Below are 26,687 nucleotides of genomic sequence, written 5' to 3'. Positions count from 1 at the left end.
CATTCTGCAGTGGCTCTGGGAGTGCCAGAGAGGAGCAGCAGCAGCTGGGCCACTCTGTTCACTTAAATTCCTGTCTGCCTTGCTGTTTGGCAAGAGGGATCACCCAAAGAATGTTCAGGGGAGCAGCCTTCCCTAAATGCCTCATGTGATCATGCTTCCTTGTCTCCCTCAGTAAATGTTTTATTTATTAAAATTATTTATTTGATCACATGAACATGTATTATCAACCTGTGGCTGTGCTGACTAGATCCAAAGTGGGCTCAGGTTTGTTCTGCTTACTGTAGGAGCAGGTCCTTGGTGAAGAGTGTCTCCTTTCCTCCCATCCGTTCTGTCTGAAAGAGCAGTGCCCAGTTTCTTGGAAGACCCTTCTGACCTAATCATTCCTATTTCATGGCTGTCTTATTAGATCTCCTGTTGCACTGACCATCGATGCAAGTGGCTTCCAGCTTCTATGAACACCGTCTCCACCCAGTCCCTGACCCTGGCGATCGATTCTTGTCATGGCACTGTGGTTGCTCTCCGCTATGCTTGGACCACATGGCCTTGTGAATATAAGCAGTGTCCCCTATACCACCCCAGTAGTGCCCTGCCAGCCCCTCCCTTCATTGCTTTCATTACAGACCAGGGTCCTGGACATCAGAGCAATGTTGCTAAATGACTGTTTCAGTATGATCAGAACTTAGCTATAAGGATGGGTCCTTCAGATTTTAGCATTTAGGAGTTTCAATAATAACCATTGCTTTTAAAGGAAATTAATAGAAAGCCTCATTGAATGGCTTTCAGCTAGCACATGGGTGTTTCTATATTCTGATGAGCCCAGGCTTATAGGTAACTTGAAATGCTTGCTTTTTGTTCCCTAGTTAGTCTAAGGGTCTGTATTGGACTAATTCTGAACTACAGACAAATTGGACCTCAATGTCATTTACTTCCCTCATATTAATGGGAGTGAAATGTCTAATACTTTTGCCCCTTTTTATCCAGAGTTGTGGGATCTCAGGATTGGAAGAGATTTTAAAGGCCACATAGGCCAGCTAGTGTTCATGTGTTCTTTATAAAATTTCTCCCATCCAAGTACTAACCGGGCCCGACCCTGCTTAGCTTCCGAGATCAGACGAGATCGGGCGCGTTCAGGGTGATATGGCCGTAGACGTCTTTACAAAATTTCTGACAGGTGGTTACTGAATCTCTGTATGAACGTTCCATTCAAAACTTTCCAAGTTTTTCCTTATGTGGAACCGAAATCTTTCTCCCGTGAAACTTTACTACTATCAGATAATTGAAGACAGATCTCTTTGTATTCTCTTCAAGCCCAAACCAATTCTGTTCCTTCAATCTAAATAGTGGTAATATGAATGTTTAAGAAATGAAATAAGAAACATGTGCAGGCACTTTGGAAGGTGCTAAGTGACTGCCCTAAGGAATGAAAAGCAAGGGCCAGGTGGGAGTAGCCCAGGGAAGGCACTTGGGCTGCCAGGAACAGGAGGCGTGGGAAACTCTGGCTTAGGAAAACATGAACATAGGGGCAACAGAGGCAAACTGTTGTTCGAGTTAAATATAAATCTCAGGCTCTTTAAAGGTAAAAGGTTTAAGGATAATCCATTTGGAAGAAGAAAAGAGTGAGGCTGAAAGTAAAGCCACATGACAAGCATATAAAAAAATAATGCAGATGATACAAATATGAAAGAGGCCTTCAGTGTTTGTTTATTAAGAATCTTAATGCAGTTTACTGATGGATTAAAAACAGCTAACATTGTCTGAAAATTATGTTACCTATAAGAAGTAAGTTGGAAATAAATAAAAGCATAATCACTAGTGATGTGTATGTATTTATATCCGCTTGCAAACTGTCCTTGAAGCATGTGAAAAGGAGTAAGAATACTATCTATGGGTAGCTTTCCTCCCCTTAACGTGAAAAATGAGAACTAAAGCAAAAAGCATCACTCACTGTACATATACAATGTATTTTACGTAGTGTAAAAAATATGGTTTAGATAGTGAATATATTAATGGAATCATATGTAAATTTATTTTTAGTGGCTGAATAATTTAAAACATTATGTGGAATTCACTATGTTTCCCCCAATTTAGGAACTTTTTACTGTGTGAAAATGAAATTTATAATACTCTGTAGGGTGAATGATGGTTTTTGCTTTAGTTCTACCCCTCTGTAGAGTTCCAAGGGGTTCTGGTGTAGCTCCAAACAGCAGGAATAACTTTGTCAGTGCCAAGATTTTATTTAGTTAAAAAACAAAAAATCTACACACTTTACAAGGAACTTTGGCTCCCCTGAGGACTTCCTAGCATTCAACTCGTTCAGTTAACCCCTATTGCCCATGCTTTGACCTCTCATGCATCTGGCCCCATAGAAACCATGAACCTTGTAACAGATTGATGCCTGAGAAAAAGTCAATCTACCCGTCCACTCCTCCACTCCCAATACACATACCCCCATGGGCTGTTCTAATTCGGGGGCAGCCAGAGGTAGCCAAGAACTCTAAGTCCAGCTTCCTTTCACCTCCAGGAACCTAGAATACATAGTGTGAAAAATATGGTTTAGGCAATGACTATGTTAATGAAGTCATGTACATTTATTTTTAGTGGCTGAGTAATTTAAAACATGATGTGGGAATTCACTGTATTTCCCCAAATGTAAGAACTTTTTAGCTTTAAAATGAAATTTATAGTCACTGTAGAAAATTTGGACACTAAAGTATAAGCAAGTAAAAATCACCCCCAAATTCATCATTCAGAGAAACACTATTTTGCTGAACCATTCACTTGACTTGAGTTATATGATTTTATACAGTACATATTATTTTGTAATCTGTGTTTTTGACTTACTTACTTTACCAAAATAATTTTCTTATGTAAATAATAGAATATAGATTTAGAGTGTTTCAGTTTGTGGAAGCCTCATTTTATTTAACCAATTTCCTATTAATGGACATATAGATTTTTAACAATTTTCTACTATTAAAATAATACTGTAATGAATATCACATGCAAACATCATACCACACTCGTCCAGTTATTTCTTAGGGTTCTTAACATGGAAGAGGATAAATATATATTTAAAATTTAGATATCTACAGCTTAACCCTCCCAAAGGATTAAACAACTTACATTCTCACCAAGGTAGTCCTTTTTTGCCCTCACCCTCATGGACACTGGATGTTGTCAAATTTAAAAAAAATCCTTAACAATCTGATAGATGAAAAGATAGTTTTAAGTATACTAAGGCAGTGTTTTTCAAGGTGTTTTTGTTTTTGTTTTTGAGTTGGAGTTTTGCTCTGTTGCCCAGGCTGGAGTGCAGTGGCGCAGTCTCGGCTCACTGCAACCTCTGCCTCCCGGGTTCAAGCGATTCTCCTGCCTCAGCCTCCCGAGTAGCTGGGACTACAGGCGCGTGCCACCACGCCTGGCTAATTTTTTGTATTTTTATTAGAGACCGACTTAGCCACGATGGTCTCGATCTCCTGACCTCTTGATCCACCCGCCTCAGCCTCCCAAAGTGCTGGGATTACAGGCGTGAGCCACCGTGCCCGGCTTTTCAAGTTTCTTAAATCCATGATCCATAGTAAAAACATTTTACACATATCTTCATACAAGTATATGTATATGTGGTATACGTACACACTATAGTTGTATATGCATTATAGCTGAAAAACCAGTTCAACCTTTCTACATGTGGTATGTTCCAAAAATTTTAAATGTCTTTCTAAAATGAGGCTCTTTTAATACGGGTATTACTCAGGCTGTAATAGTGGGAAAATATTTGTTATATGATAAAAGCAGCATATATCATTTCTGTGTAAATGCCAGTATGCTCAAGCCATTTATGCAGAGAAAAAAAGAAAAACACTACATTAACATTTTAAGCAGTCCCCTTCCCGATTTGCTATTATACAAAGTTTGTTTCTTTTACATTGTAAAGTGTATACAACTTATAAAAAGACTATACTCAAAATCATAAAATACCAGTTAACTTAGCTTCTCAGTTTACAGTGGCCAGTGTGGTGTGCTGTAAACACTGCTGCCTGATCCCTCCCTCTGCTGGTCAGATTTATTACTATAAAGTACCAATCCCATTTGTGTTGTCCTCAATTGGCAATTATGAATGGCAGTGCATTAACCATTCAATTCTCACCACTCCATCCCCATTCTTCTACTTCTGGGTCCTTTTGTCCCTCCCTTTCCAGACAGCCCTTGGTAACCTGCTGCTGGGTAACTAAGGCATCCCACAGGTAGTGTTGAGGTGTTAGGTGATAGAGTAAACCTCTACCTTAACAGGGTCCAAAAATCCAGTTGCATGGAACATGGAGTTATATTATTACATGGCTAATGAAAAGACAGGACTAAGTCTGTTATAGAGGATGGCACTAACCCCCAATTATATGTGAATTTGTGTTATCATATGGTTTCAGTGTACTGAGCTAAAAAGCACATTATCTGAGGTGCAATACAAAGGGTTAAAGAGGTTAAAGATCCCCTTGAAGGATGTGCAAAATGTGAAGAAAAAGATGAACAGTGTACCTTGGACTGGACTTTCCATCTTGAGTTTAAGCAGAACATTGGATTTTGATGATACTGACATGAAAATTAAGCAGCAGCCTGGGTTGCAGGGGCTGGGACTTGATATTCCTTGAATTAGGATCACAATCAAGAGTAGAAGTTTGTCAGAATCTCCCTATCTCCCTCGTTAGTCAGCTGCTGCTACTACAGACTTAATGTTTATATGTCCCCAAAATTCATGTTAAATCCTAACCCCTAATGTGATGGTATTGGGAGGTGGGGCCTTTGGGAGGTGATTAGGTCATGAGGGCAGACCTCTCATGAACGGGCTTAGTGATCTTATAAAAGGGACCCCGGAGAGCTGCCTTCCCCTTCTACCACGTGAGGACACTGCAGGAAGACAGCTGTCTAAGAACTAGGAAGTGGGCCCTCACCAGACATTGAATCTGCGCTCCTTGAACTTGGACTTCCCAGCATCCAGAACTGTGAGAAATAAATTCATGTTATTTATAAACCAACCTGTCTATGGTATTTGTTGTAGCAGCCTGCAGCTCTCTATCACTCTTGTTTATAAGAGGCTGAAGTTTACTCTACCTCAGGCAGAGCTAAGCAAAAAAGATTACATCCCGATTACAAGATGAAAATAAACAGAATTGACAAAGAGAAATTTATTACTAAAAATAAAGCAGCTGAAGGTTTTCCCAGGGAAAACCATCACCACAGGACCCTCCATGATGAAATACGTTAATATCTTCTTTACTTCTCAATTGCTGCCTTCTTCCATATACCCAAAATTTTAGTTTAAGTTAAATTAATCACGACAAAAATGATGTGGCATCTGATCCCTTCTTGTTCAATCTGAAGACTGAATTGGGCTACCCTGTGATGGAGACTTCAAGTGCTGCAGGTGAGTATCTACCAAGGGTTCATGTGTCAGGTACATGGGCTGGTAAGAAGACACAAAGGCTGCAGGGTGAAGCTCTGGGAGGTCCAAGGATCCTGGAGAAAACAATTCCTTAAGTTCCACTGCTGCTTGGGAGTCTGAGCAGACTGTTTTGGTCAGACACATACATGTCCTTTCAATCAATTCCTTAACACCCTTGCATTTGTCAGCTCAATTTTGCCTTTGTTAAGATAGGACAGATACTTTTACAATGAAAACTGGTTGAAACATTAAGTGACTTGCCTAGGGTTATATAGTATATTAGGCAAAGAGTGAGAATTTCAATTCCATTTTTTAACCCAGACTTTTCCCTATATGACCCCAAAGCCTGAACCCCTGATCACTCATTTGTGGGAGGAACTCATGGAACACAGGCAGGGCCAAGGCCTTGACTTGACCCCACTGACTTCACTTGAAATGTTATTCCCTGCACAGTAAACTTTCCCCTGGTGTTCTGCTCCAGTCTTGCTTAGGTTACAGAATGAGATACCTTAGTTTCTGGGGTACCCTGCCTTACTATGATCGCAGGTGCTCCCCATGACATCTGTGAGTAATCTAGGAAGCTATGCAGGCCGCAGTTCCCCCTCTGACTCAGCACTCCGCAAGGCTGATTCAATGAAAGCTTTTATCACTCAATGCATAGATATTTAGGGTACTCGGCTATGTGTGAAGATGGGAAGGTAGCCTAAACACAGTCAATTTTCAAACCAGAAAGGTAAAGTTAAAGATACCTGGCAGAAGGGGATCATTCTGATCTTCATCAAAGATCTGTCTCTGAAAGGCTTCAAAGCTCATAGCTGCATCATTCTCCGGCAGCCCCTCAGGTAGCTGCCCATCTCCAGGTTTGCACACATCAAATTTCACCCACTGGTAACTGCAGAATCAAGGGAAATCACCCTTGAGAGTTATCTGCTAGACATAAGTACCCATTCCTATCACTAAAGGGATCAGGTAATTTTTCTTTATATTCAGCCCATATATATCTAAAACACGTATTTGCTAACAAAAACCTAAAAGAAATAAGCAGGCCTCTTTAGTGACAAATTATTCTGCTAGATTTCCCACCCCTTTTGCTGTCATGGTACATACAGAAAATAGTAATAATCAGCGAACAGTGGAGTCCTGGCTCTTGCTTACCTGTCCAGAGGGCTAAGGGGGCCAATACTGAGCCCTACTGGTCGAGAAGCAGGCAGGCTTTGGACACAGAAGGTCAGTGAACAAAGTAGGAACTGCCAGTCCCTGGCCGGATGATCACTGAGCTTTTCTCAAGGGAATGAATTTGACCACACTTACTTGATGCATTTTCGAGCTCCTGGACAGCTCTGGATCAGGTTGTGGATGGCTGGATGAGAAAATCCAAAAAAGTCAGCTCCAGCTGGAAGCAGGTTAGGCATTAGTTTCCCCCTAAACAGGAGAGGGATAATTTTAGTTTGAGAGCTTAGCGGGAGATGAAGATGGGTTTAAGAACAGAATAGTGGTATGAACAAACAGGATAAGCTTTCCTGACTTTGATAATGTGGAGGCTCTAGTTGGCACAATGTCAGGAGGATCCAGGATAGGTTTCTATAAAATAAGGTATCTCCACCCATTAAAAGCAAGAGAAAAGGTTTCACTGTACCAACAGTGATCTTTTAGCCTGTTTTCAAGCTTTTGGTCAACTTACATAGTAGCGCTTATAGTCCTGAGCAGTTCTGCATGACAAGCATCTGCGGAAGAGCTGACAATGGCATTCTGGGGGTCATCTTCAGGAACAATTTCAAACTGAGAAAGACAAACGAGCAATGAGATCAATCCTCAAGAAGGAAGGAGAGGGGGCATACTACTCTGTAAATATTTCTTTATTCTGGAACGCGAAGCTGATGTATACCATCTTCAGAAGGGACACACATACTTTCCTATAGGGCTGCTAAAAATGGAAACAAATCCAAGTACCTAGAGAAAGTCCTCTGACTGTTTCAGTTCTACCCTTCTTGGTTGACAGCTTTCCAAAAGTGAGCGTTTAATTTGTTGTGTACCTTTCCAATCCACTTATTTATATCCTTAAGTACAAATACAAATGGTATTTTAAAAACAAATGAGATCACTCTCCATGTAATCTTTTAAGTCAATTTTACAAGATCTAGGAGAAACAGGCTGACTGCAAACTGCCATTTCATTGTATTTACTTTCATTTTGAACGTTAAAATATCTTGGTTATGTCAATAAAAAGAAACTGTTGCATCGAAATTACACTAATTCTGAGGAATTTTTGCCAAGAAAATATTTTTGTAACAAATGTAACAAGTTAACTAGCTGATTTAATTATTTGGCCAGTTTTCTATAAAGTGCAATGATTTTTTTGCCAGGAAAATATTTCTGTAACAAGTTCTATCTAGCCAATTAAATTATTTGACTAGTTTTAAAGTTCATTTAAACAGTTTCTAGTTCTTCAGTGTTTACTTCAGTCAAATTATCCTGAACAGGATTAATTTATTTTCTGTATAATTTTTTAGAATGATATCGAGCACTACTGATTTCTAAAAAAAGTCAAAGCAATTTTTACTGAGTATAGTTTCTACTACTGTTAGTTTTCTTCTGTGGTTATTATTTCACTGGATTCAGTTTACCGTGTCAAATTTTAGAGATCTGTCAATTTTGTCAGTAATAAATTCTCTTGTGAGTGGTTTCAATCAATGGTGGTTTTCTTATTTCAACCAATGGCATATCTTGCCAGGTTAAGATTCTAATGTTTTATATTTATTTCTCAGCTAATAAATGAAAAAACCATGAGCAATTAATTTCTTTTCTTTTTCTTTTTTTTTTGAAATGGAATCTTGCTCTGTCGCCCAGGCTGGAGTGCAGTGGCGTGATCTTGGCTCACTGCAAGCTCCGCCTCCCGGGTTCACGCCATTCTCCTGCCTCAGCCTCCCCAGTAGCTGGGACTACAGGCGCACGCCACCAGGCCCGGCTAATTTTGCTGTGTGTAATTAATTTCAAATAGTCCAGGATTGCTCTACTATTTAGTATTTGTCATGTCAATTTCAATTACTTTTTTTGTACTGAAATTTTTACCCTATTTGAGTAAAGAGCATTAAAGATAGAAATGTTATACTTTAGTCTTGAAGATACTTCCTTGTTAGTACTAATGTATAAATCTACCTCATTCTTCTAACTGCTGTACATACAAGGGTGGATATATTTTACTTAACCATTTTCTCATTGACAGGTATTTAGGCTATTTCTAATTTCTTGCTATTGCAAATACTGCCACAATGAACATTATTACATGTTACTTTGTTCACATTTGCACATTTCTCTAGGTGCAAATGTGTACCTAGTGCAGTCTAGATACTAGACTATCTAGACATATTCTGGGTCAAATGATACACATACTAAAATTGTTGATACTGCCAAGTTGCCCTCCCAGAAGACTACCAATTTTCACTCCTACTAACGTGTACTTGTTTTCCTCCACCCCAGCCAGCACTGGATATTATTAATCCCTCTGATATGTGCCTATGAGCAAAATAAGATCTCAGTTTTGTTTTATTTGCATTTCCCCACTTACTGATGAGGCCCACACTTTACCATCTGCACTGTTTCTGTGAAATGCCTGTGGGTTTTTTTTTTTTTTAATATTGCTTTTTCCTGCTCTACAGGAGCACTTTATCCGGTATTAATCCTTTGTCATATGTTTTCTTCCTGTTTATTGCTTGTGTTTTAACTCTGATCATGGTGTCTTTTGCCATTCAGAAGAGTTTACATTTTTAATAGTTAAATATGTTATTATGTTCCATTATGGCTTCTAAGTTTCATGTCTTGCTAAAGAAAGCCTTTTCATCTCACCCTAAGATTATAAAAAATTCTTTTACATTTTCCTTTAACATATTTATAGAATAAAATATTCAATAAAGCTAAAGTAATAAAAAGTCGTATTGACATGTATAGACAAATAGATCAATAAAAAGGAATCATCTGGAAAGAGATACAAGAATTACATATATTTAGTCTGTGTGTGTGTGTGTGTGTGTGTGTATATATATATATATATATATATATATATATATATATATATATATATATATATAACAGCTACTTGACGTTAGTTGGAACAAAATTTGAAGCTAGATTCCTAGCTCACACACCTAAAAATAATGTCCAGTTAGGTTAATGACCTAAAAAAGAAAATTAAAAACTCCACAGATTCTTCTTTTTCAAAAATGTTCTAGCATTTTGTTTTTCAGAGAAAATTAAGAATCGGCTTTTCAATTTCTACTAGGATTTTGATTAGATTTGCATTGCATTTAAAGATGTATTATAAATATGGTATACTGTTACAATAATGAGTCTTTCTAAAGAAACTATTGCATAATTGAGATCACGTAAGCTCTCAACTATGCCTAACAATGTTCTGATAGGCGTGATGCAATATTATCTATAAGAAGTCAAGCTGTCTCAGGGTTCTCCCAGCTTCTGCTCAAAGGTTCCTTACCTTGCCTCTACTTCCTTCTACCTTACTTTCTAGTGGTCTGTAACTTCCTCAGTGAAGCTTAGAACTCCGAAAATGGTCTATTTTTTTGTTTTTCCCTAACAATCAGGAGATGATGGTTGGGGAAAATGTACTGTCTCAAATCTTAGCACTGAGAAGGATGAAAAAAGGTATTTAGTAAGACTAGGATTTAAGACTCTCAGGTCCTTAAGAGTATTTGCAGCCAGAAACTAATATGCAATTTCTTTGCTAACTCCATCTTGGTCCAACTTGAAATGGCAGTGTATCAAACTAATCTTCCCTCTATTTTGGCCTGTACCTCACATAAGTAGGCTTGATCGAGCCTCACATAGTCACAAAGTCAGCAGTTGAAGTAGCATGGTTCAAGAGAAAAGAGCATCAGTTTGAGAATGAGACAGATAATAGATTCACATCCAAACTCAACCACTTATTAGCAGAGGTGTGACTTAGGGCCAGCCACTTTTCTGCATCTTGGGATTACCCAAATGGTGATTATACATATCTACCTCGTAAGGTATCAGAACAGGTAATACATATCCTGGCACAGAGAAGGTTCTAAAGACAAACAGTGGTTATTATTAGAGGGGGTACCTGAGGCTGCACACCACCATCCTTGATCTGACAGGTATATAGACACTTCTGGTCTGGGCACTTCATGCTGGCATATATTCGAGTACTGCAATAGCCCACGGGGTAGATGGCACTCTCATCATGAAAGCCAGGTCGGTCGGTGATGATCTATAAAAAACATTCCCCCAACCTGGGATTGAGGTCACTGAAGTATTTAGAAGTCCAGTTTCCTGTGGTAGCCTTTAGAACCACTTTGGGGCTGCAAAGAGTGACAAATCACACAAAGACAGAGAGTAGGCTGTGTAGCAGACAACACTGACCTGGTTTTGCAGGGACTGGAGATATTCTGGGGTTGGTATGGATCAGCAAGGGGCTGCTGCTAATGGGAACAGGGAGGGAAGGCTCAACCCCATTCCCGTATTTCCCTGATTCTCCTCTCTATATATCGCTGGTCTCACTCACCTCCCCCAGGCTATATACTGTTAGACCCCCTAGTCCGATGGGGAACACAGGCCGTCCTGAGGGATCCAGGGCAATGGGCTGAACCAGCTTGCGAGCACCTCCCTCCATTTTCTTTTTCTTGCATGTTTTCTTCAGAACTGAAACGCAAATCTGGGGTCACCCACTTTAGGCCCCTTCCAATGTTGAAGGGAAGGGATAAATTTGCACGTGAATGGTAACGGCAATAAGCCAATCCTGGTTTTATATACTTACTGAATGGGCATATGGGGCTTTCGCCCAAAGCCCTGAGTAGCTTTCTAACCTGCCCAGATTAGTGCTTAGGAGCCAAAGGCCTTATACTTTTTAAGGCCTCTTATTTCATCTGTAAGATCAGAAATTTACCAAGCCAGCAGTGTGCTCCAAAGGCCACCTAGCCCATTTCCCTGCCTCTAGGAAAGACTAAATGGAATGCAACCCAGAGAGTTGGGGGAAGGGGGAAGTCTCAGTCTGCTCCCCTTGCATTTAACGAAGTCTAGCTAGAATTTCTCCACCCAAAGTGGCTCTAATACATTTGACATTTGTTTTCTCAAGGGCTCCTAGGGCTCCTTAAGAACCAGATGAGACTCTAAGTATATCTGCAGCTGTGTGTGTCTGTCAGTTAGTACCAGGTCTAACTGTCATTAGTAGGTGAGTCACTGGGGCAACTGATATCATCTCCCCAAAGTACCTTCCAGTTTGTTGTTCTCTTTGCCTTTTTCTTTTTTCTCCTTCTTAGTTTTCTTCCCAAATGGTTCCTCAGCCCCAGTGCTGGGCCCTGAAATAGGCCCAGCTCCCTGTATAGTTCCCACAGAGCTGGCCACACCATAAGTCAGGGGCAAACTGGAACTGTGGGAAGGAGCTGCAGCCTGTACTTCCCCTTCAGTTAGAGCCTGAAGCTGGAGGAGCTTCTTTAGCAAGTACCTGAGATCAGGAAGGAAAGGAGCAGAGAAATGAACTTCTGTATTGTCTCAATTCAGTATTTTACTCAAGTACTGGGAAAAGCCAGAATTATATACAAAGATTACTATACTCATAAAAGAAAGGTTCTTATTAGACCCTATGAACCATAAAGCCCTGGAGGATAATCAATACTTCAAGAGGCCAAGGATAAGAACTGTAGCTTATCTCTTGCATCTGGACGGTTCCTCTACCTTGATGTTGGACGGTGTTAGGCTTCTGAAAGGCACATTATTTACACATGTATATATACCCATTGTGCTTTGCACAGAATAGTACGTACAGAATAAATATTTGTAGAACGAGAGGCAGTTGCTTTTATCACTTGGCTTTTATAATTGGGCCATAAGATTAAATAATCTTAATAAGATTATTTATTAGATGTGGCAAGATGGCTTTTTCAGAAAGATGAGTAGAGGAGCTGTCTCATCACCATGGCCCAACATAACTTGGGTGTGCAGGAACCAATGCCTCAGGTTGTAAGTTTCTCTGTACTTGATCAAGTGGCCAAGGGGCTGTGCGATGCGCATAAATCCCACTGGGAAAAAAAATCTCCAGAGCAGTAACACCATTATCAATCACCAAATCAATCACCAAAAAGGTGATGCTGAACACAAAATGAAGCCAGCTCACCTTCTTTCTTCTTTTGCTTTAAGAAATTTTTCCTCAAGACGAGCAATTTCATCACAAATAGCAGCATTTTCCTTTAAGTAAAAATTTGAATATAATAACATAAAATGAATAAAAAATCACATTATTATGCTGGGAAGAGGATCCATATTTCAAACCAAAAAAGCTTGTATTACTGAGTGAGAAGAAGGAGCTATTCGACCGTGTGACAAACTATAAATAAATCCATAGATAAAGGTAGTCAGGTTCTACTATGGACAGGGTATAGCTATGTAATTTATTATCCAATCTGGGACATCTTTGAGTGAAAAGGGGGTACTATTAATGCTTATGCCAGAACAATACGGTGAACCAGGACTGTCCTGGGCAAGCCAAGATTAATGGTCACCCTAATTAGTATAGCCTTTGGCAAAGAAAAAGGCATACTGCTTAAATCCTTATATGCTTAAATTAAATACTATAAATATGAAAACTGTCTATTCCCAAGTGCCTCAACTCTTGAAAAACTTACAAAGCCAGTCTAACCCAAACAGAGAAAAACTGGACAGAACAAAATCAAATTTAGTGTGTAAAATTCTTAAACTTCACAATCTACTTATATGAATTCAAGTATTATCTTTTTTCTTTTTTTTGTAAATGATGACTCAATCTATCTCCCAAGCACCAATCCTGAAGGGAATGCTGAATCTGAATGCCCCCATAGGTGGAACTTCAAACTCTCAATGTTCAAAACAACATCGCTTTTTCTTCACAAAATCTTCATTATGTATTTGATGGAACCAATATCCTTGAAATAACATAAATTCCAAGCTTTAGGTACCTTTGACGTATAGGGAATAAAAGAAAGGGAACAGTCAATCAGATGCTAAGTTCTCTTAGTTCTACTTTTCTTGTTTCTCTCCAGCGCAAATAGCAAGCAATGCACATAGCAAGTGCTGAATAAGTGTTTTTGGAACGTGTATTCTAATTTCTGAACCTTTCCTTCTGCTTCCAAAAATGCTGAGAGACGTTCAAGCTTTTGGTAGAGAGAAGAGATGAACTGTTGACTTGGATGTGGGGGGACATTTGAGGACTCCACCCCTATTTCCAAGCACTGAGGCAAGCCAAACTATTCTAATATAAAGTTATGGCTGGCAAGCTATATTAAGTTTATTCACTCAATAAATCCAGTGCTTCTACAATAAAAGAAAGGAAGAAACACTTGGAACACTCAAAGGTTAGAGGGCGGAAATTACTGAGAGTTTCATGTACCTCTTTGGGCAAAGGGTCAGTTATGGGGATTTGAGGTGCTCAGAAAATAGTCTGTGTACTGGAAGTCATAAAATGGAATCAGGGTTATCTAAGTTGGAGTCAGGGCTCTGACACAGTACCCTTGGGCAAATCATCTCTCTGGGCTTCAGTGTTCTCATTTTACAAATAATGCCTAATTCTCAGGGCTGTATCTCGAGAATCAAACACATTTCCTAGAGTCCTGCAGTAATAACGATGACTAAAATTTATTGGTATGTCTTTTACGCACCAAGCACTTTTCTTTGCTCATTTAATATTCATTATTCTGCAAGACAGTTACTAGCTCATTTACAGATGAGGACACAGAGAAATTACGTAATTTGTCCAAGGACACAAGGCTAACAAGTAGTAACGTATACGGAAAAGCCAACACTGTATTAACACTGGGAAGGGGGAACAGCTTGGGGAAAGATTTTGTGAGGGAGTCTCCAGGAGGGGACCGGCTGAACGTGGGTCAGACTCACAAACACCGTGGCCTTGGCCGCTTTGCGCAGCCGCAGGTACTTCAGCCGGTACTTCTCATTCTGGCTCTTCTTCGGGAGCTTTTTCATCCTGGCCTTGCTGGACTGCAGCGGAGCCCGCGGCGAGGAGGCGAGGCCGTCCAGCAGGCTCATGGTCCAGCCCCGCTACGGGGGCCCCAGGACGCTGCCGGCATCGGATCCTAAGTCGGGGAGCGGGCGGGAGCGCTGGCTTTGTCTGTTCCGGGCTAGCGGAATCGGGCCTCTAGGAATCTAGCTCTCCGGGACGTTCCCAGGGCTGACCGCAGGGCCAGAGACACCCGCAACCGAACCGGCTCCCGGCGCCTCCCAGCACTTCCGTGTCTGCCTTGGAAGTAAGCCCTTCCCGGAAGTTACGTCCCGGTGTCGGCAGCGTGTAACTTCCGGGGCAGGGAGAGTAGGGCGGTCTGGGCGGTGCGATCCTGGGCACCGGGAGGAAAGAGACAGCTGGGGTCTAGCGCTGGATGAGGAGAGGAGGGAGGGCCGGCGACCGGAATCGGAATCCGGGCTTCGGGCATCTGTGTGCTTAGCTGAAGGGTACTATAGTTGAACTAACGAACTAACAAAAAGCTTACCAATGCGAGCTCTCATTCACGCTCCCCCGCTGGGCCACTGCGTTTTAACACGTTTTTCATGCTTCGTGCAGACAGGCTTTCCCAGACTGTAGGACAAAGTGAACCCAAGTGCTGGGACTCTGCTTCTTTCCCTGCTTCGTTCCTTTCTGCAGCTCACAGAAATGTGTTTGCAGGGCCTCCTAATGCTATCATCTTCCCAGGAGCTGGGAACACAGTAGTGAACAGGAAGAAAGGCCTTGGCTCTTTCTAGTAGGGAAGATGAGAGATTTAACACGCAGTTTTAATACTAGCACTAAGTAGGCACTCAGTAAATGTTTGTCTAGTGAAACCAGAAGTGTATTTCTGTACATAATATGTACATGTATATGGTTCTAACTTTACAACCAAGGTCTATTTAAAATTAGGGAGGATAGAAAAATCTTTAGGGTGCGGTATTGGTAAGTGACCCAAGCTGGATGGCAGAAGGCTTGCATCTTCTTCCAGCGATGCCAATAACTAGTTCAGTAACTCTCTAGTTTTTTCTCTCAAAAACAAATTTGCTGTTCTGCTGTATTTTGTCCTTGCAGGCTTTGGGGTCTGACTTTATTTGTATTATTTATTTTCATATACATGTATCACATCTAGGGGGAAGAAAAGTGCTATCCTTTGTCCTAGTTTGCAGGCTGTTTTGGCCAATGGACTTTAGTGGGATTTGCATGAAGATATTTTTTGTTTCTTCTTCATTGGAAACATTTCCTTACACTTACAAAACATTTCATTCGAACTTTAGAAATTTAGAAAATATAGTACAAGAAAGGTTTAAAAATCCATACTGCTACCACTTGGAATGAACTACTTTTACCATATTAGTATATGTGTCTAATATTTTATGCATTTTTGTATAGGTTAGACAATACTGAAAATAAAGTTTTCTTTTTGTTCATTTACCATTGTATCATTTCAATTTCACAAATGTTAGTATAGCTTCTTTATAAGCATAATTTTAAGTGGCTGGTTAATATTTCCAGTTATGGCTATATTATATTTTGCATAATTATTTCCATGTTCTTTGACTTTTTGGTCAATTCCATTAAAAGCATATCTTTGCGTCCAAAGCTTTTTCCATATAGGACTGTTCAGAGGCTGGATTTGTGTGCTCCACAAAGGTCATGCCACTGAGCAACTCATTCAGTCCTTATTTGTTTAGAAGAATATTTACCTAGTGCTTATTATGATACCACCTTTAAGAACCTTAATTTAAGAAGGAAAGACAGACAAGTAAATTGGCAATGTTAATATGGTATAATAAGTTTGTTTCAGAGGTAGGTTTTATTTTATTTGGCAGCACTCAGGGAAGGAGGGAGGAGATAGAAAAGGTTTCTTAAAGGAGATACATCTGGGCAGACTCTGAAGGAGAGGTAGTGGTTGGTTGGCCCAGTGAAGAACAAAGGGGGGCATGCTGGATGGTGGAGACAGCATATGCAAAGGCTCAGTATGGGAACTGCAAGTAGTTGATCAGTGTGAAAGATGTGTGTAGAGAGAAGCAAGAAGAGAGACTGAAGCAGTAAGTAGGGTTTTTTGGGTCATGAAAAGTCTTGTGTACCAACTGAAGAGTTGGACTTTGACCCAGTGACAATAGGAAACCATCTATCAGCTCTTTGCTTGTGTTAGGTAAACTTACCTGAATCTGTCAGAAGCAACATAACTTTTCTACTTAACTATACGAAGAAGGGTCTAAATGGCCTATGCAAAAATTCTCTAAAGAAATGCATAATGTGTAGCTCTAAAAAGAAATATAAAATGGCAGACAGCATGATATTGTGTCTGAGTGTGGTCTTTGAAGTCAGACCAAAGTTCCATTAACTACAGGCATAGGAATGGGAGTTAGAAGCTAAAATAGGGTAATAAATCAGAAGAGAAAGAAGTTCAATAGCACTTTACTGTCTACCCATTTGTAAGTGCTTGCTATTCAGTGATTAGCTGTAAGGGAAGGCATAGTATCCTCTGGAGTATTAAAAGCATACCTGGCTCCGTTAACAGTTGTGAAGAAGTCCATAGCCCATAATCCCAGCCCCTGGTGAAATGAGTTCCTGGTTTAGATGGTGAAAAGTGTATCTGGGCACCTGAAGTCTCCACTCATGGCTGAGACATGGCCCCGGCCTTGTTCTACTATGTCCTTACATCCTAAGAGCAGATTACAAATTGAAGCCATCATCTCCCAGCACTTTGGAGGCTACAGAGGACTTGGACAAGGTTGATAACTTCTACAAAGCAAGCTGGGTAAATTCCTAGGATTTCAGGCCACACCAAAGGGTTTCCAGGGGTTTACATCTTTATTAATCTTTTGCCAGATTGCCTCACTTGCTCTCTGGGGTAAGCTGAATGTGCGTTCAAGAAAGGATATGGAATTGCCTCCATAAATGGACTTTAGAATCTTCTTTCCTTGCAGCATGTCTAGGCTGTATTTCTTTTTATTTATACTATCCTCATAGAATGTTCTAGACTTAATTTTTTAGCTCTTTGACTCTTCGGCTCCAGCTTTCACATTTATTTCCATGTCTTGATTATGTCTTCTCACTTTTAGGATAACATGATAAAAGATATATGATTCAGTTAAATCCAAGCTTAGCAGTTTTAAAACGTGTAATTTTTTGGTGTGTATGTGTATTAGTGTGCATGTCTTATGAGGAAAGAGAGAGACTTTCCACAAGCTTTCTTGCTCCATGGTTTCTTAACTATGGGTGTTCATCACATGCCGAGTTGGTGAGGTGTTTGGGTTTTGAGGGTTCTAAGCCAGCCAATAAAGTCATAAAATCAACTACTGTGTCAATATTGTGCTTCTGGGTGGTTGTATCCTTCAACACACATAAGACACTCAGCCAGCTAAAAGAGATGAGCTCAGAGATGTTAGCTCGGAGGAAAAGAAGGATCACATTGAGGTCATTGATGGGACATCCTAGCATCTTTCTGCTGAGGAGATCAAAAGCTGGGAGCATCTCATAGACAGATAAGAGTCGTTTGTCCCACCGACATAGCCGTGTGAGGTTGTATATTATCACTGGAACCAATATGGTGTATATTGCTACACTGGAGAGGCTAACAATCTGGAAAATGGACAGTGATGTCAGCCTGCATGTGATCAGATTGGGGACATGGGTCTCATCACTTAGCAGCCCTGTCTTGACGGAGCAACTGAATTCTTCCTGGAAGAAGACATCCAGATGGAAATGACCAAGGTATAGGTAAGTGGCGGAGGTGAAGATGAGCAAGAGGGAGTTCCTCAGGAGGTAGGTAGCCACTAGCGAATGTGAACGCTGCTTACATGCCAGGTACCGCTCTAGCAAAGGGAATTCAAAGTATCGTTCTTTCCGAGCCCTGGACAGTGGAAGGAAGGAGGCAAGGTTAGTAGTGACCATTTAGAACCATACTCCAAGAGAGGCATGTGACAAAGTAACAGATCTGTTTTCAACATGGCATTCTTGGTTCCCATGAAAATCTGTCTTCCCGAGCATAACCATGCTTCTCCCCCAAACTGAGGCATATGAGTATATCTTGATTCTCCAAGTACTTACTGCAATGTGATAAACCCAGTGAATGATCAGTGAGTAATGATTTATTACACTGGATTTCTGCCAAGCAAGGCGGACTAAAGTTCTAAGCTGAAGTAGGATCTTTAGGTAGCAATAGGCTTATGAAATTAGCACTGGATTGGGGGTTTAGCTAAGTGCATTCTGGGCCGGGCATGGTGGCTTATGCTCATAATCCCAGCGGCCGAGGTGGAAGGGTCCCATCAGCCCAGGGGTTTGAGACTACCATGGGAAACATAGTAAGACCTCATCTCTATGAAAAAATACAAAAATTAGCTGGGTGTAGTAGTGTACACCTATGGTTCCAGCTACTTGGGAGGCTGAGGAGGGAGGATTGCTTGTGCCCAGGAGACTGAGGCTGCAATGAGCCAAGATCGTGCCACTGAACTCCAGCCTGGGCAAAAGAGTGAGACCCTGTCTCCCCCACCCCCCCACTCCAAAAAAAGTACATTCTGGTTCTTGGCCTGTGTACTCTGTATGATCTTTGGGACAATTCATTCATCTTATGTAAATAATTTGGCTCACAAATGTTTGTCGAGAGCTTTGGTGTTCAGGTACATGTAAGCCAGTTTGTGCTCTGAAGAAGCTTAGAGACTGGCTTGTGGGGAAGGGGCAGATAAGACATGCAAATACGGAATAAAAATGGCACTTGGTTTGTTGCTAAAATAGTGGACACAAACCACAGTGGCTGTAAAAGTTAGGAGAGGGAGGTAACAGTGTGGCCTTCAATGTTCAGAAACCCTTATGGAAAATATTGGCTGAAATCTGGGCTTCAAAAGATAGAGAGGATTTTTTTTCAGAAGATAGAGTATGTGCATAAATATGGGACAATATAATTCAAATGTTAGTGCAATTGTCTCCTTGGGCCATCTAGCCTGGCCACTCTGTGTAAAGCTACACCACTCTCCATCCCTCCAGCTTCCTCTTGTCCCACTTCCCACTTTACTTTTTCTTTTCTTCATACCACTTATTATCTCAGAACATAGATTTCATTTCTGTGTTTCCTTAATAGAATGTAAGCCCCACATGGGTAGGTACAGCTTTGTCTCTCCTACCCCCATCCCCCAACACATACACGTGAATGTATCAGAAGCACCCAGGACAATGCCTGTATGCAGGTGGAGGAATGATTACATAGATAGATAATTTGTTCAGGGGAAAAGGAGGAGGCTGCCTAAGTGTGGTGGAAGGTTTCTGTCACCTGGTAGTTAGAATTTTGAAAAAGTAGATGGTGACAGTGTGTTGAGGGCCTTGCACACATATCTGGGAAAGTTTGGGTATTTTTTGGTAGGCATGAAGGGAGCTATTTAAGGTTTCTGAAGGCAGTAGTGTATGAAAGTGGAATTCTAGACGGATGAATCCCTTTGTGGGCTCAGTGTGGTCATCTGTACACTACAGGAAGAGTCCTTTCTCTCTCCCTTTACAGAAACAATAGAAAGTTAATGAGATGATGTGTTAAGCACTTTGCCTTCTTGAGAAGGATGGCATGGAAGATCATTTAAAGATGACTATGCAAAGATATCATTTTAATGCTTGACTGAATTTCTCAGAAAAAGGTGGAAGAGACAACTCACTTCTCCAGCTCATCCCAGAACACATAGGGGTCGGAGCTCTTCTGCCGGATCTTCAGCATGTGCTGCACCAGGCGGATGGAGCGATTATAAGATTTGTCCAGTTCGCTGATGATGAACAGCAGATCGGAGCTGAGGGCTGGCACAGCTGCATACTGCCACAGCAGCACCGGCAGGTACATGAGCAAGGCCAGGGCCAGCAGGGAGTAGGGGAGGGCCTGCAGGGCGAGAGCAGCTGAGGAGGGAGGCCGGGGCTGCCGAGACCCCGAGTGACAGCGCTGACTGAGGGGCTCTCCTTTCCCCTGTTCCTGCCTCAGCAGGGGAAGGCTGTTTGGGGAATGGGCTAGCCCAGGCTCAGCCCCTGAGGCACCCTACTGACCTGGCTGAGTACAGGGGGGTCTGCTTGAGAAGGAATGTGCACCTTCATGCTCCCCTGGTTCGCTTTTCTGATCCAGGGTCTGTGTGGGGTCCCAGGGAGAAGAGAGAGAATAAGGAGAGAGAGAGAGAGGAGAGGTGGGAAGGGGAGGGGAAGGGAGGGGAGGGGAGGACAGGAGAGGGATATATAGAGAGAGAGAGAGAAAAGGAGAGAGAGAGCCATCTGCCTACCTCCCTCAAAGTAGTCTGGGCAGCTAGCTAGCTAGGGATCATGGCCGGCAGAGGCCATGTCGTCCTAAGGGAGAGAAAATCCCATTTCTTCCCTGTCACCTTCCTGGACTTGTCTGATGCACAGTGGTCTTTTCTGATTTTTGGATTCTTGGTAATGCCAAACTACACTATCAGACACTGTCTTGGGATTCTTTGCGGGGCTCTTTCAGGCATGTAAATCTATAAGTGACTTTCAGGAATCCATAAGCCTTGTCTGCTCAATGACTGCATCATTAGCTACCTGCAATAAGGGACTGATATGGGTTGAATTGTGTCCATGTCCACCTCCCTCCATTCATACCTGGAAGTCCTAATTCTCAGTACCTCAGAGTGAAACCTTATTTGGAAATGGGGTTGTTGTGGATGCAACTAGTTAATTCAAAATGAGGTCATACTGGAATAGGGTGGGCTTCCAATTCATTATGACTGATGTTCTTTTTTTTTCTTTTTTTAAAAAAAAAGCCAGGTAAAGAGGCAGACATGCACACAGGGAGACTGCCCAGGGCACTGGATCTACAGGCCAAGGAGTGGGAACCTGGCAGACCTTTCCCTTGCAGCCTTCAGAGGAGCCAATACTGATGACACCTCGATCTTGGACTTCCGGTTTCCAGAACCCTGAGACGATAATTTTGATTGTTGAAGCCACCCAGTTGGTGGTGCTTGGTTTCAGCAGCTCTAGCAAATTAACACAGGGACTTTTCTTCAGGTTTCCTCATCATACTTACCACACCTAGCAGGGTTGGGCCAACTATTTTGCCTACAGTAAAATCTCTACTTGTAAAGATTTTTATTTATTTATTTATTTATTGAGATTGAGTCTCGCTCTCTTGCCCAGGCTGGAGTGCAGTGGTGTGATCTCTGCTCACTGCAAGCTCCGCCTCCTGTGGGTTCAAGCAATTCTCCTGCCTCAGCCTCCCGAGTAGCTGGGATTATAGGTGCTCACTACCACACCCGGCTACTTTTTGTGTGTTTAGTAGAGATGGGGTTTCACCATGTTGGCCAGGCTGGTCTTGAATTCCTGACCTCAAGTGATCCGCCCACCTTGGCCTCCTAAAGTGCTGGGATTACAGGTGTGAGTGACCACGTCCAGCCTGTAAATATTTTTTAAAGCTACATTTTTGCTAGGTGCTTAATATGCATTATTTTATTTGATCTTCACAAGGATGTCATCAGGTAGATACAATTTAGTATCTCTGTTTTACAGGTAAGGAAACCAAAGCATGAAAAGATTAAGTAACCTGTGCAGGGTTGTACATCAAGTAGGTGGGAGAGCCAGGATTTAGAACTATAGGCTGTCTGATTCTGGAGCTTATTCCCTAAATGATTACTTCACTTATAGCTTCTCCTGAACCGGGGATGGTTTGTTATTTCAGAAGAGAATTTGAAGAAAAAGAGGGAGGATACATAATTGATTGCACCTGGGTAGAAAAGAAAGGTGTGGGGCCGGGCGCAGTGGCTCACACCTGTAATCCCAGCACTTTGGGAGGCTGAGGCAGTTGGATCACAAGGTCAAGAGATCGAGACCATCCTGGCTAACATGGCGAAACCCTGTCTCTACAAAAAATACAAAAATTAGCATGGTGGCGGGTGCCTGTAGTCTCAGCTACTCAGGAGGCTGAGGCAGGATAATCACTTGAACCCAGGAGGCGGAGGTTGCAGTGAGCCAAGATTGCTCCACTGCACTACAGCCTGGCATCAGAGTAAGACTCTGTCTCAAAAAGAAAAGAAAAGAAAGGTGTGTGTTTGTGTTTTCTGAATTAAACAAGAAAGATATGTTGGGAAAGGCACACCAGGCTCTAGAGAAAATTAGAAACTTTTTGCTGCTAAGAAAGGCCATTTCTTGGCCGGGCACGGTGGCTCACGCCTGTAATCCCAGCACTTTGGGAGGTCGAGGTGGGCGGATCACAAGGTCAGGAGTTCGAGACCAGCCTGACCAACGTGATGAAACCCCATCTCTACTAAAAATACAAAAATTAGCTGGGAATGGTAGTGGGCGCCTGTAGTCCCAGCTACTTGGGAGGCTGAGGCGGGAGAATCGCTTGAACCTGGGAGGTGGAGGTTGCAGTAAGCCAAGATCGTGCCATTGCACTCCAGCCTGGGGGACAAGAGCCAGACTCTGTCTCAAAAAAAAAGAAAAAAGAAAAGAAAAGAAAGGGCGTTTATTGAAAATAAACCCTTCCTTTATACTTAGAGATTCTGTTGTAGTAGGCTGAAGTGGAGCCTGAGAATTTGGGTTTAAAAAGCTTCCTGGTGGCCAGGTGCTATGGCTTATGCCTGTAATCCCAGCACTTTGGGAGGCTGAGGCGGGTGGATCACCTGAGGTCAGGAGTTTGAGACCAACCTGGACAACATGGTGAAACCCCATCTCTACTAAAAATACAAAAATTAGCTAGGCATGGTGGCATGCACCTGTAATCCCAGCTACTCGGGAGGCTGTGACAGGAGAATCGCTTGAACCGGAGAGGCAGAGGTTGCAGTGAGCCAAGATGGCACCATTGCACTCTAGCCTAGGTGACAAGCACAAAACAACTCCGTCTCAAAAAAATAAAGTTTTCTGGCGATCTTGATTGTCAGGCAATTTGATCTTTTTCTTATATGTGAATTCCTCTACCACAGAATTTTTTTTTCTTTCTTTCTTTTTTTTTTTTTTTGTACCATTTAGATCCTTCCTGAACTTCCAGTGACAGAAATCTCATTAACTCTTTCCATTAAGTTTCTGGTTTTGTCTCAGTCCTAGAACTGTGGCAATTTGACGTCTTGAAACTGTCGTGCCTAGAAAATGCTACGAGTGTCTTCTGACTAAACCTCATGAATCAAATATACATGTTACCACTGCCTCCTCCTAAAACCCCACTAGGATGACAATAAGACATATTTTTATAAGGCCAAAGAGAACAGGAGAGGAGACAAGGGAGCCCAATATTGAAGACTGGAAAGCAGTTGCAAGATAGAAGACACCAGTTCATGGGGAGGATGGGGAGAGGAGGCAGGGACAGGCAGGCTGTTTTCACCACAGAACCAGGAATTGGAGACACCAGGTACTTCTGAAAACAAGAGTGCAGGAGAGGCTGAAAACAGGGATCTTGTTGGAAAAATCTGTGTGAGAAGCAGCCTGAAGATCCTTTCTGTAATGTGAGGCAGTCAAGCGGCTCCTCTTTCCCTCCCCTAACAGAGGCTTGACGGTTACTCCCTGGAGAGATTAAACCAGATTAAACTCTGCTCTTGGGTCCATTGAGGCAGGGGAGCCGTGCTGGGACAGGGGGAGCAGCTGAGTGAACTCTGAATGGTGAGACCCACAGCTGAGTTCCTAGAGGGTTGGCAGCCTGGCTTAATTCCAACTGCACCCGCCCCTCCCCACAAATTAAGGTTTGAATGACTCTTCTAGGAGGAAACTGATGAGCCCAGGAGAAAGGACTACAGAGTCAATATTTCAGATACTAATGAAATAGACCAAAGGGATCACCTTAAACCGAAGTCTGCCTGTTTATGTGCCTCACCCTTAGGCACAAAGCTTCCAATTAGATAAAAGGGAGCAACCAAAGATTGCCAGATTCAGAGAATGCCTGAAACATGAAAGTAAGTGACCAAAATAAATGGGTTAGGGGTGGTGGGGATAGAGGCAAGAGGGAGTAGAATGAAGGGGTTCTGCGCCACTCCACTCAGCCGTGAAGCTGGCCTTACAGAGAGTTTGCTTTACCTTGTGAGGCCAGAGAGATTTCATTTTGTCCTGGCCAGGCCCGTCCTGCTTATGGTGAAGCAGTGAGTCCCAGCAGGAGCTGTCCACGTAGGCTGCCTGCCGGATGCTGAAGTTACTGGGAGAGAAGCAGCTGATCGGAGACCCTGCAACAGGAACACAGCTTTGAGGCCGCCTGAGTTGGAGTGGAGAAGTGGGGACTCAGGAGCAATCATCTAACTCTTTCCCAGTTTCTGTTTCTGGCAGGGACTGTCTTCTTCCCACACCTTAGTTTTCTGGGTTGAGCACTGCCATGTCACGGTAGGACAGGGCACTCCTGGACGCATCCCACTGTATGGCCAGGGCTTGCCAGTGCTGACTCAGCCTTTTGGGTCTGGTGGTTCTTTGCTCTCAGAGCGCCCCCTGGGCTTTTTGTGCTCCTGTAGTCTGGTACCAGAAGGCTTGCGGTTTGATGGTGATGTCTCTTTCCTGAAATAACTGACATCCTTTAGACTCTAAAATGTTGAGGATGAATTGCCTGGGCTTCCGAGCCTAAATGAAGAGAAAGGGTGGGCAAATTATGCCGAAAGGAAAGTGGACTTGGAGGAGAGTTCCTGCCTTTTTGTTTTCACATCATTCTCCAGAAAGAGGAAGAAGTGGGAGCCATTTCTTCTGCCCTGGTTGTGGATGAATAAAGAGGCGGTGGGAGGCTGGCACACCTGTTTGGGAAATGTAGTAAGCTAATGGCACTGCCAGAAAGGAAAGCCAGAAGTCTCGGTTCTCAGGAAGTCCACATTCTCTTTAACAAAGGTAGTGGATTTGCTGACTGAATCTAGCACCTGAAACCCTAGATGTATGTGTATGCTAATGTCTGTGTGTGCGGCTGGGGTTTGTAGACAGGAAGCAGTGGGTTTATGCAGCATCTCCAATGTGCATGGCTCTCAGGCACTTAACACATGTTCTCAAGTCAATAACCCTGGAGTTGGCGGGTTAGGGGTGGGAAGAGGGCCCAGAGCAAATAAGAGACTTGGCGACAGACCAGCTAAGATGAAGAGGTCTAAGGCCCTAAAAACATTACCAGGAGTGTCAACTTCTTTCATCCATAATGAAAGCCAAAATAAAGCTTTCATCATTTGAAATGACATAAAATATATGAATACTAAAATTACAACAATTTTTTTTTTTTTTTTTTTTTTTACTGTAACATTTTGGAGATGACTTTCAAAATGTTTTGGTGCCTCTGCTTTGCTGGTGCCCTGAACTCATGCACCATCTGCCTTTTGGATAATCCAGCCCAGCCCGAAGCCATGGAATCCCGTCACTGTGCGCACCATCTCACTTCAGAGCCCATGCAGAGAGTGACATGAGGGGGAGTCTCTCTTGCGCACTGGGTCTTGGAAGCAACTTACCAGAGGAGAACTCCTGGGCAAATGCCAGGGACATCAGCAACAAGGGGGAGCCCACAGCTACGAACTTGACTATCCGGTCCAGGGGCAGTTCCAGACGCAGTCCTTTGAGGCGGGGTCCCCTGCGGTCAGGCAGCAGGGCATCTGAGAGCATGTACTCTGCAGCTGTGTGTGCAAGTGACATGATGCTGCTGAGCTTGGGGGTGCAGAGGTGGCAGCAGGGGTCCTGGGATGGTGGAATGAGGAAGACAGCAGCTTCAGGCAGCTGACTTTGAGCAGACAGTGCCTGCCACCCCAGCCTTATGGATATCTACGCTAGGAGCAGGCGATGGTTCTCTAAATAACTGCCCAGGCCCTGAGCCAGGCCCTGCTAATTAGAGGGAGGCATAGCCTTAGCGGGTCCTTGCTGGAGGAGGGTCGGGCCTCACCTGGGCCTGGTGCCACGCTGCTGTCTGGATTGTCCTAGAGCAGATGGAGGTCTGTGGCTTTATGCTGCCCTGTCATTGATAAAGTATTTTCAGTGGAGAGAAGGAGGGCTGTGGAGCCAGGAACCCCCTCCATGTAATTTGTGTGGAATTTGGGTGAGGATTGCTTAAATGTTTTGAAGGCACTCATTTTGTGGTTTGGAGTGGGAATGGAGTCCCCACGACCCAGCTGGGATTGCTACCCTACATAGTAGTCTTTGTCCCAGTGATGATTTTTGCTCTGGGCCCAGACTCTTTCCCAGAACTTTTCTGTATTTGGTGTTAGATTTCCTTCCCTGACTATGGGCTTTTTTCCAAAATGTTTCAACTACATATTTACAATTTCCAATTCCTTTTTAGCCCTTGGGTTCTTTACAAAGCTGGGGGATGCATGGCAGTGTTGAGTCATGGAAAGAGTACAA

General features: G+C 42.6%; 3 protein-coding genes and 1 long non-coding RNA gene across 11 annotated transcripts in view; 2 read left to right on the top strand and 2 right to left on the bottom strand.

The window, feature by feature from the left end:
- The window catches only part of SIAE (sialic acid acetylesterase), a 39,619-nt gene extending 37,807 nt beyond the window's left edge, over nucleotides 1-1,812 (top strand). For all 3 annotated transcript variants that reach the window (XM_034933942.2, XM_003819935.4, XM_055095023.2), the window contains one exon: nucleotides 407-1,812. In XM_034933942.2, the coding sequence (XP_034789833.1) occupies nucleotides 407-658 (252 nt within the window). In that variant the 3' untranslated portion in view covers nucleotides 659-1,812. The remainder of the gene's footprint in view (nucleotides 1-406) is intronic.
- On the bottom strand, nucleotides 1,679-14,717 carry TBRG1 (transforming growth factor beta regulator 1). 5 transcript variants are annotated; one of them, XM_034933944.3, is made up of 11 exons: nucleotides 14,333-14,717; nucleotides 12,582-12,652; nucleotides 11,680-11,912; nucleotides 10,974-11,110; nucleotides 10,533-10,679; nucleotides 7,116-7,213; nucleotides 6,746-6,856; nucleotides 6,184-6,326; nucleotides 4,944-4,992; nucleotides 4,531-4,638; nucleotides 1,679-2,525 (listed from the first exon to the last, which is right to left on the bottom strand). In XM_034933944.3, the coding sequence occupies exons 1-10, from the start codon at nucleotides 14,480-14,482 to the stop codon at nucleotides 4,557-4,559; spliced, it is 1,221 nt and encodes a 406-aa protein (XP_034789835.1). In that variant the 5' UTR covers nucleotides 14,483-14,717; the 3' UTR covers nucleotides 1,679-2,525; nucleotides 4,531-4,556. The 5 variants fall into 5 exon arrangements, with proteins under 5 accessions (XP_034789835.1, XP_034789834.1, XP_034789836.1 ...); XM_034933943.3 differs by having other exon boundaries at nucleotides 1,679-4,638; XM_034933945.3 differs by lacking the exon at nucleotides 4,531-4,638.
- PANX3 (pannexin 3) lies at nucleotides 14,485-26,552 on the bottom strand. The gene is made up of 4 exons (XM_003819939.5): nucleotides 25,805-26,552; nucleotides 24,420-24,562; nucleotides 20,081-20,295; nucleotides 14,485-18,294 (listed from the first exon to the last, which is right to left on the bottom strand). Exons 1-4 carry the CDS (start codon nucleotides 25,983-25,985, stop codon nucleotides 17,655-17,657), a joined length of 1,179 nt encoding a protein of 392 aa, XP_003819987.4. The 5' UTR covers nucleotides 25,986-26,552; the 3' UTR covers nucleotides 14,485-17,654.
- On the top strand, nucleotides 14,566-24,144 carry LOC117975060 (uncharacterized). Of its 2 annotated transcripts, none has more exons than XR_004665298.3 (3): nucleotides 14,566-14,700; nucleotides 20,057-20,253; nucleotides 21,185-24,143. It is a non-coding gene; the product is annotated as an uncharacterized LOC117975060 (long non-coding RNA). The 2 variants fall into 2 exon arrangements; XR_008620293.2 differs by lacking the exon at nucleotides 14,566-14,700 and adding an exon at nucleotides 18,055-18,161 and having other exon boundaries at nucleotides 21,185-24,144.
- Nucleotides 26,553-26,687: the final 135 nt, after the last annotated feature.

This window comes from Pan paniscus, chromosome 9 (genome assembly GCF_029289425.2).
Source record: "Pan paniscus chromosome 9, NHGRI_mPanPan1-v2.0_pri, whole genome shotgun sequence".
Taxonomy (NCBI): domain Eukaryota; kingdom Metazoa; phylum Chordata; class Mammalia; order Primates; family Hominidae; genus Pan; species Pan paniscus.
Note: the sequence above shows the minus strand (reverse complement) of the source record. Positions and strands in the feature narration are given on the sequence as shown.

Bases quoted from the DNA above. Each gene is read 5' to 3' on its own strand.
- PANX3 (XM_003819939.5), bottom strand. From the start codon at position 25,985: ATGTCACTTGCACACACAGCTGCAGAGTACATGCTCTCAGATGCCCTG. The intron at 24,563-25,804 runs GTAAGTTGCTTC...TTCCTGTTGCAG, and splicing joins TGCCCAGGAGTTCTCCTCTG to GGTCTCCGATCAGCTGCTTC. The intron at 18,295-20,080 runs GTGAGTTGTCTC...TCCACTGTCCAG, and splicing joins TTCTGGGATGAGCTGGAGAA to GGCTCGGAAAGAACGATACT.
- TBRG1 (XM_003819937.7), bottom strand. From the start codon at position 14,482: ATGAGCCTGCTGGACGGCCTCGCCTCCTCGCCGCGGGCTCCGCTGCAG. The intron at 11,111-11,679 runs GTACTTTGGGGA...TTTGCGTTTCAG, and splicing joins AGAGAACAACAAACTGGAAG to TTCTGAAGAAAACATGCAAG. The intron at 5,509-6,183 runs GTATCTTTAACT...TGTTTTCTCCAG, and splicing joins GAATGATCCCCTTCTGCCAG to GATCCTTGGACCTCCCAGAG.